The sequence below is a fragment of the Aspergillus oryzae genome, chromosome 1, assembly GCF_000184455.2.
Source record: "Aspergillus oryzae RIB40 DNA, chromosome 1".
Taxonomy (NCBI): domain Eukaryota; kingdom Fungi; phylum Ascomycota; class Eurotiomycetes; order Eurotiales; family Aspergillaceae; genus Aspergillus; species Aspergillus oryzae.
In genome coordinates this window covers 4251409-4266464 of record NC_036435.1, presented here as the reverse complement: position 1 = coordinate 4266464, position 15056 = coordinate 4251409, and the positions used below count along the sequence as shown (strand labels likewise).

The 15056-nt window shown below is 49.4% G+C and overlaps 4 protein-coding genes across 4 annotated transcripts; all 4 read left to right on the top strand.

Annotated features, from left to right (window-relative positions):
• Nucleotides 1–645: 645 nt before the first annotated feature.
• On the top strand, nucleotides 646–3207 carry mph1 (3'-5' DNA helicase; the record flags this gene model as incomplete). The annotated part of the gene is made up of 1 exon (XM_001817770.3): nucleotides 646–3207. One exon carries the CDS (start codon nucleotides 646–648, stop codon nucleotides 3205–3207), a length of 2562 nt encoding a protein of 853 aa, XP_001817822.3.
• Nucleotides 3208–3739: 532 nt separating this feature from the next.
• On the top strand, nucleotides 3740–4933 carry AO090005000805 (uncharacterized protein; the record flags this gene model as incomplete). Its single annotated transcript, XM_001817771.1, has 2 exons — nucleotides 3740–3917; nucleotides 3984–4933. 2 exons carry the CDS (start codon nucleotides 3740–3742, stop codon nucleotides 4931–4933), a joined length of 1128 nt encoding a protein of 375 aa, XP_001817823.1.
• Nucleotides 4934–9651: 4718 nt separating this feature from the next.
• On the top strand, nucleotides 9652–10775 carry cap2 (F-actin-capping protein subunit beta; the record flags this gene model as incomplete). The annotated part of the gene is made up of 5 exons (XM_001817772.3): nucleotides 9652–9680; nucleotides 9806–10185; nucleotides 10256–10525; nucleotides 10604–10651; nucleotides 10702–10775. The coding sequence occupies 5 exons, from the start codon at nucleotides 9652–9654 to the stop codon at nucleotides 10773–10775; spliced, it is 801 nt and encodes a 266-aa protein (XP_001817824.1).
• Nucleotides 10776–12195: 1420 nt separating this feature from the next.
• Nucleotides 12196–14899, top strand: AO090005000807 (putative transcription initiation factor TFIID subunit; the record flags this gene model as incomplete). The annotated part of the gene is made up of 5 exons (XM_001817773.3): nucleotides 12196–12375; nucleotides 12704–12842; nucleotides 12897–12940; nucleotides 12990–13804; nucleotides 13855–14899. 5 exons carry the CDS (start codon nucleotides 12196–12198, stop codon nucleotides 14897–14899), a joined length of 2223 nt encoding a protein of 740 aa, XP_001817825.1.
• Nucleotides 14900–15056: the final 157 nt, after the last annotated feature.

Below are 15056 nucleotides of genomic sequence, written 5' to 3'. Positions count from 1 at the left end.
CAACGATACAGCGATGGCGGTAGCCCGCAGACTGGCTCTGATTCATTTGTAGTTGACGACGATGAGGGCAATTACGATGAGCTGCAGTCGCCCAGCCAAGACTCGTACTTCGAAGACGCGGAGGCCCCGTCGAAGTACAAAGTGTTCATTCCCAAGCGCAGCAATATTCAGGAGAATATATTTGTCACCCAATTGACCCAGCCGCCGTCACCACCTGAGATGATTCGTGGACCCCGCTGGAAAAAGCCAGAGCCCAGTATCGCGAGAGCCAGCACCATACCAACACAGACGATCGGGGAAGGAAGAGCAGCACCGAACGCGCCTGCTGCAAGTGTCGACGATTACGACGATGAGGACCTGAATGCTGCTATTGCAGCGTCGCTAGAATCCTTTGAGAACGAGCAATCCCGGCCTCCCCCTTCAAACACAAAAGCCCCGACACATCAACCGATCACACGCTCCCCTACAGTACAAAATGAGGGCGCAACAGATACATCATTCCTTCTCGAAGATATACCCGACGATGCGTTCGATTCGGATATATCATTGTCTCCGCCAACTAGAGCTCAACAGCAACCCGCGACCAGACAATTCGGGCAGTCCTCAAACCGCCCACTCGGTGTCCGTCAAACCTCCTTGTTCGACATGACATCCCGAAACCAAACAGACCAACCGCCTATTGGAGAGCAGGTATGGTCTCCACCACAAAAGGATGAGCCCCCGACGCAGCATAAGCTAGATCACGACGCTCTTAGTACCTGGGTCTACCCAACGAACCTTGGGAAAACGAGAGACTATCAATTCAATATCGCTCAAAAAGGGTTATTTCACAACCTGCTTGTAGCACTCCCCACGGGTCTAGGAAAGACTTTTATCGCTGCGACAATTATGCTCAACTGGTTTCGATGGACCGAAAGTGCCCAAATTATTTTCGTAGCACCCACAAAACCTCTTGTGGCTCAGCAAATCTCCGCCTGTTTTGGTATAGCAGGAATTCCACGGTCCCAGACAACCATGCTCACCGGCGAGGCTGCACCGGGTATTCGAGCAGAAGAATGGCAAAATAAGCGGGTGTTTTTTATGACCCCACAAACCCTGATCAATGATCTCAAGTCCGGCATAGCAGACCCAAAACGGATTGTCCTGCTTGTTGTTGATGAAGCACATCGCGCTACAGGTGGCTATGCGTACGTGGAAGTTGTGAAGTTCCTTCGCCGATATAACCAGAGCTTCCGTGTCCTGGCTCTGACGGCGACTCCAGGCTCCACGGTGGAGTCTGTTCAGGCCGTCATCGATGGACTTGATATTGCCAGGGTCGAAATACGCACGGAACAATCTCTCGATATCCGGGAGTACGTTCATTCGAGGAACACCGAAGTCCAGACGTTCAAGAACTCTGAGGAGATGGTACTCTGTATGGACCTTCTATCTAAAACGTTACAACCGCTTGTCGACCAGCTCCGCACCCTCAACGCGTATTGGGGAAGAGACCCAATGATGCTCACTGCATTTGGGCTCACTAAGTCTAGACAACAGTGGATGGCTTCGGATGCCGGTCGAAACGCACACTTTGGACTCAAGGGCAAGGTCAACGCAATATTCACCGTTCTCGCCAGCTTGGCACATGCTATCGATCTTCTCAAGTATCACGGAATTACGCCCTTCTATCGTCACCTCTTGCACTTCCAGTCCAACACAGAGGGCCAGAAAGGTGGCAAATACCAACGACAAGTTGTTCAGGATGAGAGCTTTAAAAAGCTTATAAATCATCTTCAGCCGTGGACCAAGAATCCGGAGTTTATCGGGCATCCAAAGTTGGAATATCTGAAATCGGTTGTTCTGAATCATTTTATGGATGCTGGTGAAGGGTCCAATGGAGAAGCAAGTGACAGCCAGTCATCCACGAGAATTATGATTTTTGTACACTTCCGGGACAGTGCCGAAGAAGTGACGAGGGTGCTGAAAAGATATGAGCCCATGATCCGGCCTCACGTTTTCGTTGGGCAATCCAGCGCGAAGGGGTCTGAGGGCATGGGCCAAAAGACCCAACTTGATATAGTGCAAAAGTTCAAAAAGGGCACGTACAATACAATTGTCGCAACCTCCATTGGCGAGGAAGGTTTAGATATCGGAGAAGTCGACCTCATCGTATGTTATGACTCTTCTGCATCGCCTATTCGGATGCTTCAGCGGATGGGACGTACGGGACGAAAGAGAGCTGGAAACATCGTCCTCCTCCTTATGGAGGGCAAGGAGGAAGAGTCGTACATCAAAGCCAAGGACAACTATGAGAAGATGCAACAAATGATTGCTAGTGGATCCCGCTTTACCTTTCACGATGATATCTCCCCCCGTATTCTGCCTGCGGGGATACGGCCGGTAGCGGATAAGCGCCATATTGATATCCCAGACGAAAATGCGGAACAGAGCTTACCAGAGCCAAAAAGACGAGGACGAGCTCCTAAAAGGCCACCGAAGAAGTTCCACATGCCTGACAATGTCGAAACCGGCTTCACTAAGGCTTCATCCCTAACAGCGGGACCCAAATCAAAAGCTGAGAAGAGTAGGAAGCCTCGGACGCCGACCCCGGAGCCGGTGGAGATACCGGCTCTTGAAGAAGTTGTACTGACCTCGGCACAGCAAAGAGAGCTGGAGCAACACTATCGCAATATTGGGGCCGCTAGCCCACAATTCATCCGCAACCCTCGCAATGATGCATTTCCTCGCCTCCAGCTCGTCGCAAGACCTACCAAGGTCGTGAAACACGGATCTTTGACACGTCGTATGATTGGAACATTGCAAAAGATGAATAACGTTGGTCCGGATTGTGGAGACCGCTTTAAGAAGATTCTTGCCCTGGAATCAGCTAGGCAGGGCGACTCGGTGATCCCTAATCGGTCGCCTCGTCATGAGCGTCGTAGAAGACTATCAAAAACTAAACCCCGTTATAACCATTTATCCACATCGGTAGATAAGGAGACATTGTCTACTGAGGACTCTCAACTGGTGACCCCGGAACATCTATTGTCTTCTGTTGTGAAGGGCCAGAAACAGCAGCCGTTTTATTCGTCCCAAAGGAGCAAGGATGATGACTCGGACGATAACTTCGATCCCCCTGACCTCGCTACCCTTCTTACTCGAAGCGCTGAGCGCAATAATGCACATAAAACAAGTCGATTCGTTGTCAGTGATGACAGCGACGACTAAGTTCGATTATTGTCATGAGTGATGACCTTTTTTTTTGGATATCTTTATTGTATAATATCAGGGATTGGAATTGAACCATTGGATATCAACACATTCACTGCTAGTAGGCAGCGTATATTGTCTACCCAAAGAATAACAATGAGATGGGGTCTAGCCCTGGAACCAGGATCCAGCACGAACTAAAGTCAGGATGCGGCACTCGATTGGTCCCCAATGTCGCCATGAACAGCCTGCCAAGAAGCTTAAGGGCCGGCGAATTCGGACGCAACTGCCGTTAGCGATTGAGATACAGCTAAAGGTAACTCATACCGAAGGAAGTCACCTTTCCATCATCTTTTCCTGGTTTCCCCTCCATTCACCTCAGTGTTGCATTAGACAGTGTGAACGTAATCATGTGGGTTTGGAAAGACTATAAAAGGATGGGGGGAGTAGTAGGTGCTCGGCTTCAGACTCATCTCATACAACAGTTACGGCTTTCTCCAATATTCATTTCATCTTGATCTTTACCAGATACAATCATCCCCCAAGAAAGATGAAGTCGGCCCAATATGTTCCTCAACTCGTCGCAAGCCTCTCTCCTACGCCTACAATAGAGATCCGTCTAACCAGTAAACAAACAGTCTTCACAACCGGCGAAACACTCCAGGGCGAACTGGTCCTTTACCGAAGAAATGCTCCCCAAAGCGCTCGCGTCTCCATAACATTGATTGGTGGGACAACCAGCTTAACCCTACCACGTGCATTAAAACTAAACATAGACTGACATACCACTCCAGGAAGAACATCAACAACTGTAACCAAGACCACGCCCTTCCCCAACAGTGGCAGTATAGTGGACTACACCTTTCTCCAAATGCACCACATTGAAACCCAGGGATCATGCCATGATTATCGCATCTTCCCTTTCTCATTTCTCATCCCTGGTGCTCTTCCATCCGACCCATGCTTTGAGCATATTCCGCCTGGAACGGCTGCTCATCATGGAAAGAATCATCTCCAGTTACCCCCGAGCGTGGACTATAACTCGGATAAATACTGTCCTGAGATGTGCAATATTATCTACTACGTCCATGCCGAGGTCGACATCGGCAATCAGCGGCTTCATGCCACACGGCAGATCCAGCTCCTCCCTCTGTACCCTGAACAGCCACCTCGTCTGTGGCCAGAGGGGGAAGGTAGTGAGATCCAGATGGCCGATTCAACAGGGCTTCGGACGAGTCTCCTGGGTGCGAAAACGGGGCACGTCACGGTGCGTGCGCGAGAGGCAAAGCCGCTCTACCTACCTCCGGATCAACGTCATGGATCAACTATGGCTCCTATCCGCTTCGATCTCAGTCTTGAAAGCGTCCTTCCGGAGCCCACTTTGCCAGACAGTTGTCAGGTAAAGGTCACTTTGGAGGCTGTGACGTATTTTACTTTGCTGCCAATGGACCAACTGCCGAACTGGCAGAGCACAGTTAACGGACAAGGACAGTTTTTTCGGGCGAGTGTGTGCTCGTGGAAGAATAAGTCCGTTGGTCTGCAGTGGATTGAGAAAGCAGACTACTCTCACACTACTAGTATTGTCGTGCCAATACCGGTATCTGGCGATGTGGCTATCGTCCCGACCTTCCGCCACTGTTATGTAGCCAGGGAATATTTTGCGAAAGTTGAAGTGACAGTGGGTTATTCAAGGACGTTGCGAGTGAAAGTGCCCATTCAGATCTATAATTCACTCGAATGTTAATTATCTTCATCGTAATCTAATCCCACCAAAGTCTAAGCTGATAATACTCTATCCATACATATCTTCAGCTCTTAACCCAATCCATAGACCCCATCATATCGCCCCCGAAACCTACTCCTCCTCTTGATTCCATCCCATAACATATAAAAGCAAACGGAATAACCACCGTAGGCACACTTAAAAACTGCAAAAGACTATCCCCCGCCGAAACATTGGCCCCGCAGCCATAGCATTAGCCGCATACTCATAAGAAACATCCACCATATAATTCATCAGCGCAACAGAAATCGGAAAAGGTGCAATGCCGAAGGGCACGCCTGCGAACATGACACGATCCCGTGGATCGAGGGCGAGGCAGTCCAGGCTAGCTAGAATAAAGCTATAACATATAATGGCACACCCGTATGATTCGCTCAAGTCCCATATTGAAATTTAGTTTGGGGAAATGATGATTGTTTTGAAGGACTTTATAAAATTGTGTAGATTTAGACAGATGGAAAGAATTGCAGGGTGCTGTGCTGTCAACCTCTGTTTTACATGTTTGTTTAATGGTTTCATCAAGGGACTTGCGGGGTTGCCCAGAATCTATCCTTATTCACTATCTCACTGAGTTTTACAACCATAGAAACTACCATAGTAACAGACTTAGGTGTGAATGGTACGTTGCTATGAGCTTGATATTCTACTTATCGTCCGAGCTTCTCATCCCTTGAGCACTACCTAGCAACAGCCACATGTTTTGGATCGTGCCGTCGCAGCTGTCACCTGTGAAGGTACTGAAAAGGAGATACACGATCGCCAGCGTCAGGCAGTTCTGCTCGAACCGCACGTCGATGAGGGCTTTAGCCTACCTACGCGCCCGGACCTCCTCTGTGGGCAGCGTGAGCTCCAGATGTTGCCATATAGTACAACACGAACCTGGGATCGGCTTTTTAGTCACAACGATAATCTCCAGTCGCTAGCAGAGGCGCTATTAGACTCAGTCCTCGTTTTCAATTGAGCCTACTATATCTTTGAGCAGTCTACGATGGGCATTGCAGGGCACGTATGGTCGACAAAGGCGACGATAGAGCCATTTGCGATGCGGACGTCAGGAAGAACGAAGGCTCCGCTACAGTCGAGGAGCTTTGCCAGTTACAGCATACAGTATAGCGTCGTTCAGTCACCAAATAAATATGGACCATCGTTATGTGTTGGGTAATAACATATCATGAACAAGTGCTGCGATCTTATTGGCCACTACTAGTAGGGAGGTTACCCAGCGTGCATTAGTGGAATGTCTGGCGGCTATGAGATCCTGTATCCCAGCTGAGCCAAGATGACAACCTTGGTTCTATCTATACATTATGTGGCAGAAAGTGTTTGGTCACTCACAAAATAAGCCCATGGGCATGTCCCAATACACCTATCGCCCGCTGGCTAAGGGCACCACCAAGATCCGCCTCCTCCGTCTATTACCGCACGAAAATAAGGCTGCCCGCGTGGAATGCGAACTCATCGAATACACTCTGACAGATTCCGTCGGGCAGCACCCGTACGAAGCCCTATCTTATGTATGGGGCATAGGGGGCGGGCCACAGTCTATTTTGATAGACGGTAGAGCCTTTCGCGTCACGCAAAATCTCCACTCAGTGCTATTGCGTCTAAGAAACCACAGTGTGGTACGACTGTTATGGATTGATGCGATTTGTATCAACCAGAAAGATGACCGGGAGAAATCCCACCAAATCCAGTTGATGCGAACAATCTATGGTGAAGCTTGGCGAGTCATAGTTTGGCTTGGAGAGGAGGCGGATCAAAGCAGTGAGGCACTTGAAGCCATACGTAAAGCTGCGGAAGATGCTTCTGTAGACGATTTACCTAAAGGCTACTCCCGTGACAGGCCAGACAGAGAAAAGCATCTTCCTTCCTCCTTGGCGCTGGTGCAACGCCCATGGTTTCAACGAATCTGGGTAGGATGCCGAGACCCTGTAATCGAGTTTTAATGAGTCTTTCCTGACTAGTGTGTTCTAGGTCCTCCAGGAGGTGGCTCTGGCCCGGGACATTATAATTATGTGTGGTCCTGTGGAGATGAACGGTTACGCATTTATCTCGGGCTTGCAGAGCTTAGAAGTTCTTCGCACAGCTCAGCCGAAGCTACAAGGCTTGGTGCAGTCAGCATATTATCTTATCAAAGATGCAGTCTTCCGCCCTAGTTATCGATTCAACACACGTGGCACACTGTCCATAGGGGAGCTGATTGACATGTACCATACACGTCATGCCTCCTGTCTGCATGATAAAGTGTACGCATTGCTCGGCATGTGTTCCGATGACCCCAGCACAGACGCTCTGAGACCAAACTACCAGCTCCCGTGGAGTAAAGTCTTTGAGCGCGTGATCAAGCATATTATCTCGCAAGATATTTCCGTCAAGACGTGGCCTGACCGAGAGGCAGCAGTTATCAGAGGCAAGGGCTATATGCTAGGGATAATCAAATCGGTCGCAACACCTGGCTCACGATATGACAGACAAGAGGTTAAAGTTCTATTCCGCGATACAGTCGAGGCATTGTATCTATACATGACTTCGGGTGTACAATGGCTTCTCCAAACCCCGGCGGAGCCAATTCGCGCGGGTGACATTGTCTGCCTCCTCCAGGGAGCTTCGGCTCCAACTATTGTGAGGATATCGGATAGTGGACTGAGAATTATTATGAGCAGCGTGGTTCCACGACATAAAGCTATACATGGTACGAGTAAATATGTTCCACAAGGGCCTCCTTCGGAAGCGAGCGTTCTTCACGACCTTGTTCTTCAATGGGATTGGGCCCCTACACTAGATAGTTTGCAAGAAAAGAATCGAGCAACAGCTCCCCGGGAGCCACACAACTCACAACCTTCGATCTCGAGATCTCACCATGAGGATGGTTTACACAATCCCACGGTCTTGCATGATATTCTGACGATAGCGGTTCCATCTAAATATAATGTGCTGACGTCGGATGTATGCGGCATTGGTGGAGCACCAGATGGCGCTTCAGCGATGAAAGCCCTTTTGGACCAAGCTGGTGATATCCTACCTATCACGGAAGACATAGTTAGGAAAGCAGCAGATCATCACGACCTAAGTGCTGATTTGTTGAAGATCCTTTTCGAACATAGGGGGGACACTCTCCCAGTTACAGAACAAGTTGTTAAGGCTGCCGCAGGGAATCCTGATGCGCATTTTGTGATGACGCTTCTTTTCAAGAAAAGGGGGGATAGTCTTCCCATCACAGAGGAGGTCGTTAAGGCGGCAGCAGGTAAACCAGAATCTGGAGGTAGAATATTAGAGATTCTATTCAAGGAGAGAGGGGATATTCTGGTTATCACCGAAAGCGTCGTTATAGCTGCAGCGGGTAATCAGAAAGGGGGGGCATCGATTATACAGTATCTATTTGAGCAGAAGGGGGAGAGTCTGCCAATCACGGAGGCAGTTCTTATAGCAGCAGCAACGAATCCTGGTATAGATGCACCAAGTTCGATACTGGAAACTATATTGGAAAAAAGGGGGGGGAGGCTGCCTCTTACAGAAGGCGTTATTAAAGCAGTGGCTGCAAATTCCTCTCGGATTAGAGTTTCAACACTCCTGCAACTCCTGAAGCAAAAGAGTGATGACCAGCAGCACCGAGCTCTTGACTTGTCCACCATGCAACGTCTATTTCACAACTTGACAGAGATAGTATAGTCTATATACATGAATAGGATATATCCACTTTACAAATTCTTAAACACAACTAGTTAATATTGCGGCATGAGTCAGATATCACAAAGGCACAGTACCGCAACCTCGCCTACGCAGCCATTGACGCAATATATTGACAAGTGAAAACAAGTCTTCTGAATGCTAGCTCCCTTTAACGCCCCACGCACGTTTAAACGGGAACTGTCCCCGGCCATTTACCCAGATGATAGTGACATCCCTGATTTGACGGCTGCAACTTTGGCCCGAGTGAGTCTGGCGCACCTCTGCGCCGAATACGTTAGTTAATTGTATTGCATAATGGGACTTACCCTAGTTATTTAGTAGCAAAAGTCTAGACTTACTCCAGCTCGGTGGGTTATCTAATTCATGTATCAAGGAAATTAAATGTACGTTCCCAGTCAATATGTTGTGTCTACATTTCCCTCGAGCTAACATTGTACTAGTGTCTTGATAGGTCTCTAGATACGGAGATCCTGGTTAATAGAAACCACAGTACAAGAAGCGAAATATGTATTCGATGGTTACCTGCGACAACTTGCTTTACACCCCACTGAGCTCGGACACTTTATCTGTTGATGGAGTAGGACACACCGAATGAGCGTATAACACTCCCTACTAAAGATATATCTGCGACATGACACATGCTTTGGACTCAATGAGTCGAGGATTTGTTCACAATTTGGGCATATTGCGCGAAAGTCGACCTCAAGCTGGAGTCCGGACAATGACTTGCAACATTGGAAGGATACCCAGGGAGGCCTAGAGTGATTTCTAGGATAATAGACGATATAATACTCCGATAGTTATAAGGTTGGTCGTGGAAACGGCCATGCTTTACTCCGTACTTGATGCGCCCTTACGTTTAAGGTTAAGGACAATTGCCACGGCCCCAACCACCCGACAACGCACCTCCGTTCCGGCCAACTCGAGATCGGTCTGCAGAACGGAGTAAACAACAATACCAACCAGACATTCGCTGAAGCTTACCCACCATGGCTGACGCTCAATTTGACAGTGCGCTGTAAGTTTGCCCTCCGTACGAATGCATATATTTGCAATATGCGTGCTACACCCCTCTTGACATACGAAAACCAAACCAACCCCGTACCCCACCTTAGGCCGAGAGCTGACTGTAATTGCAACCAGCGACCTCCTGCGCCGCTTGAACCCTCGGGACACCAAGAAGAACCTTCAAGCGATTACATCTATTGTTCCTGACCTCACTGAAGACCTCCTTTCCTCCGTCGACCAGCCCCTCGAGATCCGTCGGTGCTCCAAGACCAAGCGTGACTACCTACTCTGCGATTACAACCGGGATGGTGATAGCTACCGCTCCCCTTGGAGCAACGAGTTCGATCCTCCGTTGGATGATGGAACTGTCCCTAGCGAGAGGGTGAGAAAGCTGGAAGTGGCGGCTAATGAGGCTTTCGACGTCTACCGGGAGCTGTACTACGAGGGTGGTGTAGGCAGCGTTTACTTCTGGGATTTAGACGATGGTTTCGCCGGAGTCATACTTTTGAAGAAGGGTGGGTGATTGGATTCGATAACTGGAAGAGATTGAAAATATTTGGTGGATCTTGCGCTGATGCATCTCAGGGGTAACACCGGGTGCGAAGAGCTCTGGAGAATGGGACAGCATCCACGTGTTCGAAGCTACCGATCGGGCTCGCATGTCCCACTACAAGCTTACCAGCACTGTTATTCTCCATTTGGCCAACGAGACCGAATCCCTGGGCGAAATGGATCTGAGCGGTAACATGACCCGACAGGTGGAGGTGGACTTACCTGTTGAGTCCGATGCGAGCCACGTTGCCAATGTTGGTCGACTCGTTGAGGATATGGAGCTGAAGATGAGGAACCTGTTGCGTATGTTCCACAGATCTTGGCTTGAACCGTACATTCTGTACATCTCTGAATGACATACTAACTCGGTTGTGCGTATAGAGGAGGTCTACTTCGGTAAAGCGAAGGATGTCGTGGGCGAACTCCGGAGTAAGCTTCCCTTATCTACCGTCTTCTAACCATTTGCTAATATTCCATAGGTCTAGCTTCCTTGTCGGAAGCAAGCAAGGAGCGCGCCACCCAGCGGGAGATGATTATGTCCATGCACAGGTAGTCACTGGTGACTGTCAACGCTATCTAGCTACTGCAGTGATCACGGTAGTAGTATGTTGTGTATCTTCGGTTTTGCGCCTTCTAACATTACACTTCTAGCCTATTGTATGTAGATTCGAGCTAAGGTTCCTGGAGATCTAAGACTCACATTATTTCGACAATGCTAGTTTATCGAGAGTAGCAAATTCGTAACAGAAGTACAAGTTGCGGGGTCAAAATTATACTGCAGAACCTATTTTGGATCCTTGCACAAGAGCTTAAGAATGGACATCGACGGAATCTCTGATTCAGTAGCTTTGGGTATCATAAATGCCTAGGCTCGCTGTGAGTCTGGGCAAGACAGTGAAAAGAGAGACAGAGGCGAGACAAGGGATACCCCCAGGGGTGGACTGTTGAGCGTACAATGAAGGTGACAAATATTGACCACCTTATTGTAACTGTATCCAGTGTTTGGGAAATACCGATTCGTTCCCTTCGAAGTGGGGTGCAGGCGAAATGAATGCTCAATCAACTTCCATCCCCTCACGAGTATTCTCAGCCTTCACCCCAGGATTGCTGATTTGCTCGACAAATCCCCTCGCAGCCGCCCAAAGCTCTGCCTCCTTGTCCTTGCCTACGGTATCCTTTCGGCTATTAAGCCAGCTGACATCCAACGGGTTCGCCGCAGCCGCAGTTCCCCCGCTCGCGCCAGGTAGATCGCCTGTCCTGGAGGACGAATCCGGAGCAAGTATAGAAGCCTCTTCTAAGGCGTAGACTTGACGGCGCAATCGCACGTCGATAGACGACAGGAGGGCAAAGTACTGGGATGTAGCCTCTTTGAACCGAGCTTTGTGGGAATCGAGGGAGTTATCTCCTGCCGAGTCGCTTGATCTGGCGTTGGTGAGGGCTTGTATCGCGAGGCCAGCGGAGTGAATTAGTCTTGCCACGTCCTGTAGTTGTGAAACACTAGTGAGCAATTGGGCCTTTCACGACGGTCTAGTTGTTTGTCGCTCGAAGTACTGCTTCTCCGCTCGGTTTCGAAGCACCTCTTACCTTGTCCACTTCGTTCAATTGGCGTATGCGATCCGCCGATGTAAATATTTGGTCTGGTTTTCCGGCTTCCTTGCTGTCCGCCATTATTGCGCTTGTGTATGAATCAAGGAGAAAAGCCGATACAACAGGTAAGGCTCCGTCTAGGTCTGGAATATGAAGATGCGAAGGCAGCTAAGCTTGCATCACGTGCGCGGGCCTGGGGAACACTAGAATCGGATTACTTAAGCCGGGGAACCACACTAACCCCAAAATGATATAGTGCAATATCAGAACGTGACGCCGCAAAAGCTCCCGTTTACTTTGACCTTCACCATCCCTCTGCTCACTATCTTCCCATCATTTCCCTCAGGTTAGGCATTTTCGCCTCCTTGAACTAGATATCCAGGGCCATGTCTGCTCCAGGCGGGGCCCCAAGCCCTGCGCCCCGAAGTGGAAGCATGGGGCCCGGTGGTGGAATGTCAATGCCTCCTCAACAGTCAATGGGTGCTACCACCCCAGTTGCGCCGACGCCGGGTCCCCCTCCACCTCCTCCCAGCGGTGCGATGTCCCAGCAGAATTTGAACCAGATAGTAAGTAGCTGCTGTGCGATTATGTCTGGATGCTCAATTATGTTTCCCGTGGTGTATGGTTCCCGCGGTCCTGGTAAACCATAAATGTGGAGCTTCCTCACCATCCGTGTTATTGACATACTATGTCCCAACTCCAACTTCAAAGTGGAATTTTTACATTCATGCTTGGGCCTAATGTATAACGCATTTAGACATTGTCTATAGCTTCATCTAGTCTTCGTCTATAATGTTGCTTTTCTTTCTTTCTTTCGTTCATTCTTTCATTCTTTCGTTGCCAGACTTGCACGTAGCTATGTTGTCACCTTGATGCTGACGTCCTCCGCCTTAGGTCATAGACTACTTGGCCAAGAAGGGCTATAGCCGTACTGAGGCAATGCTTCGCATGGAATCGGCGAATCAAGAGATAGATGGTCGCCCCTTACCTCCTCTTGGAGAAGATGCACGTCCCAAGTACAGACTTGGTTTCGGTAAGCTAGTTATGGTACGCTAAGCTTTGTACGGTGTAATTAACTTAGCAACAGACCTACTCAAAGTCTGGGTTGAAGACAACCTGGATCTATATAAGGTATGGATACTGTTCATATGAGGTAAAAACTACATCTGACCCTCTGTAGCCGGAGCTTAGACGCGTTCTTTGGCCGCTCTTTGTTTATTCTTTCCTCAATATGGTCACGTCTTTCTACCCTCAAGACGCGAAGCAATTCTTCGATATTAACAAGAATCTCTTTCTGCCTGAACACACTGAAGATGTCCGTGCTTTAGAGCCAATCGCTCTTCCAGAGCATGTTCAAGATAATTCGACTGCCAAGCTGTATCGTGGGAACAAATATCGCATTGTTCTAAGCAACCCGGCGTTCTCGAACCTCATGCAATTCCTTGAGAGCAAGCAAAAGGAGGGTGGTTCAGTCATGTCTGCCATTCTGAGCAGCTACTGTACTATCATCACTAAGGAACGTGCCGTCGATGATAGATTCAGCTTCGCCGCCATGCTGGGTCAAGCTGGCGCAGGCCAGACGTTCCCTACTGAAGACGAAGGTATACCTGGACATCACCCTGGCTCTGCCTATACAGGTGATAACCCCGCTATGGCTGGAACTTTGCCCAGGCTCAGGCTCGGGAAGCTTCCAATGGAGCAGACCCTCGAAGCCGATGTGAGAGGCGAGCTTGCGGATGAAGACGTCAAAAACCCACCGGCTCCCGGCCAAAATACTCTCCTGCAGGAGTTTGACCAGATGATCAAAAAGGAGGAGGAAGATGAAGCCCCTACTCGCGCTGACATCCCTTATCCACCATCAACTGCCCGTGATGTTGCCATGGAGGTTCAGAAGGTCAAAGAGAACCGCGATAGATTTCGGATTGAAGGAAGAACTGGTGGCGTTGGGCCGGCTGTCAGTGTTTGCATGTTTACCTTCCACAATACTTATGACGGGTGAGTCCCCTGCCTCTCTTCTTCGGACTCAAATTGCTGATTATACTCAGAATTAACTGCCTTGACTTTTCGGATGATAATATGCTCGTTGCAGCTGGTATGCAAGAGTCATACATTCGGGTTTGGAGTTTGGATGGAAAGAGGATCCCATCGACCTACGAGAGTGTGGAAGATACGCAACCATCGAATTCTCGCCGCCTGATTGGGCATTCGGGACCAGTGTATGCTGTAGCATTCGCTCCGTCTATAACACGCACGGATAATGCCATAGCACCGACGAATGCTCGCTGGCTTCTCTCGTCTTCGGCAGACAAGACAATCAGGCTTTGGTCGTTGGATCTATGGCAGTGCATGGTCGTCTATAAGGGACATGATCAACCTGTCTGGGATCTTCAGTGGGGTCCCTTTGGCCACTACTTCGCTACCGGAGGTCATGACAAAACTGCGCGTCTCTGGGTTACGGACCATATCCGCCAGCAACGTATTTTCGTTGGACACGACCAAGATGTCGACTGTATTTGCTTCCACCCGAACTCTGCCTATGTATTCACCGGAAGCTCAGACCATACGGTGCGCATGTGGGCCGTGACCACGGGAAATGCTGTTCGTATGTTCACCGGCCACACCGGCAACATTACGGCTTTGGCATGCAGCCGAGACGGCAAGCTCCTTGCTTCCGCAGATGATCACGGATCCATCCTTCTGTGGGATCTCGCACCCGGAAGGCTCCTGAAGCGCATGCGTGGGCATGGGAAGGGCGGTATCTGGTCCTTAAGCTGGAGCGTTGAGTCCACCGTTTTAGTGTCAGGTGGCGCAGACGGAACCGTCCGCGTATGGGATGTCACTGGCCCCGCTCAAGACTCAACCCAAGGGCGTGTAGTTGGAGAAGGCGGTGCAGGAACAAAGGTCGATGGAGGCAATGCTCCCGCCTCCGGCACACAGGCCTCAAGCTCAGTTGCACCAAAGAAGAAAGGCAAAGATGTGGTCGTCACGCCGGACCAGATCAGCGCCTTCCCAACTAAAAAGAGCCCTGTCTATAAGGTGAAATTCACTAACATGAACCTGATCATTGCTGGAGGCGCGTATCTTCCCTAGGGTGTGAATTTTATGCAAAACGGCGCCAGATACCCAGTTGTTTCCTTTCATCTTCACATTTTTTCTTTGTCTTATATTGCCCAATCTTGTTTGCGGCTTACAGCATTATTTTGGGGATATATTAATGGTCACATGCATTTGGTGGCTGGATTTCTTT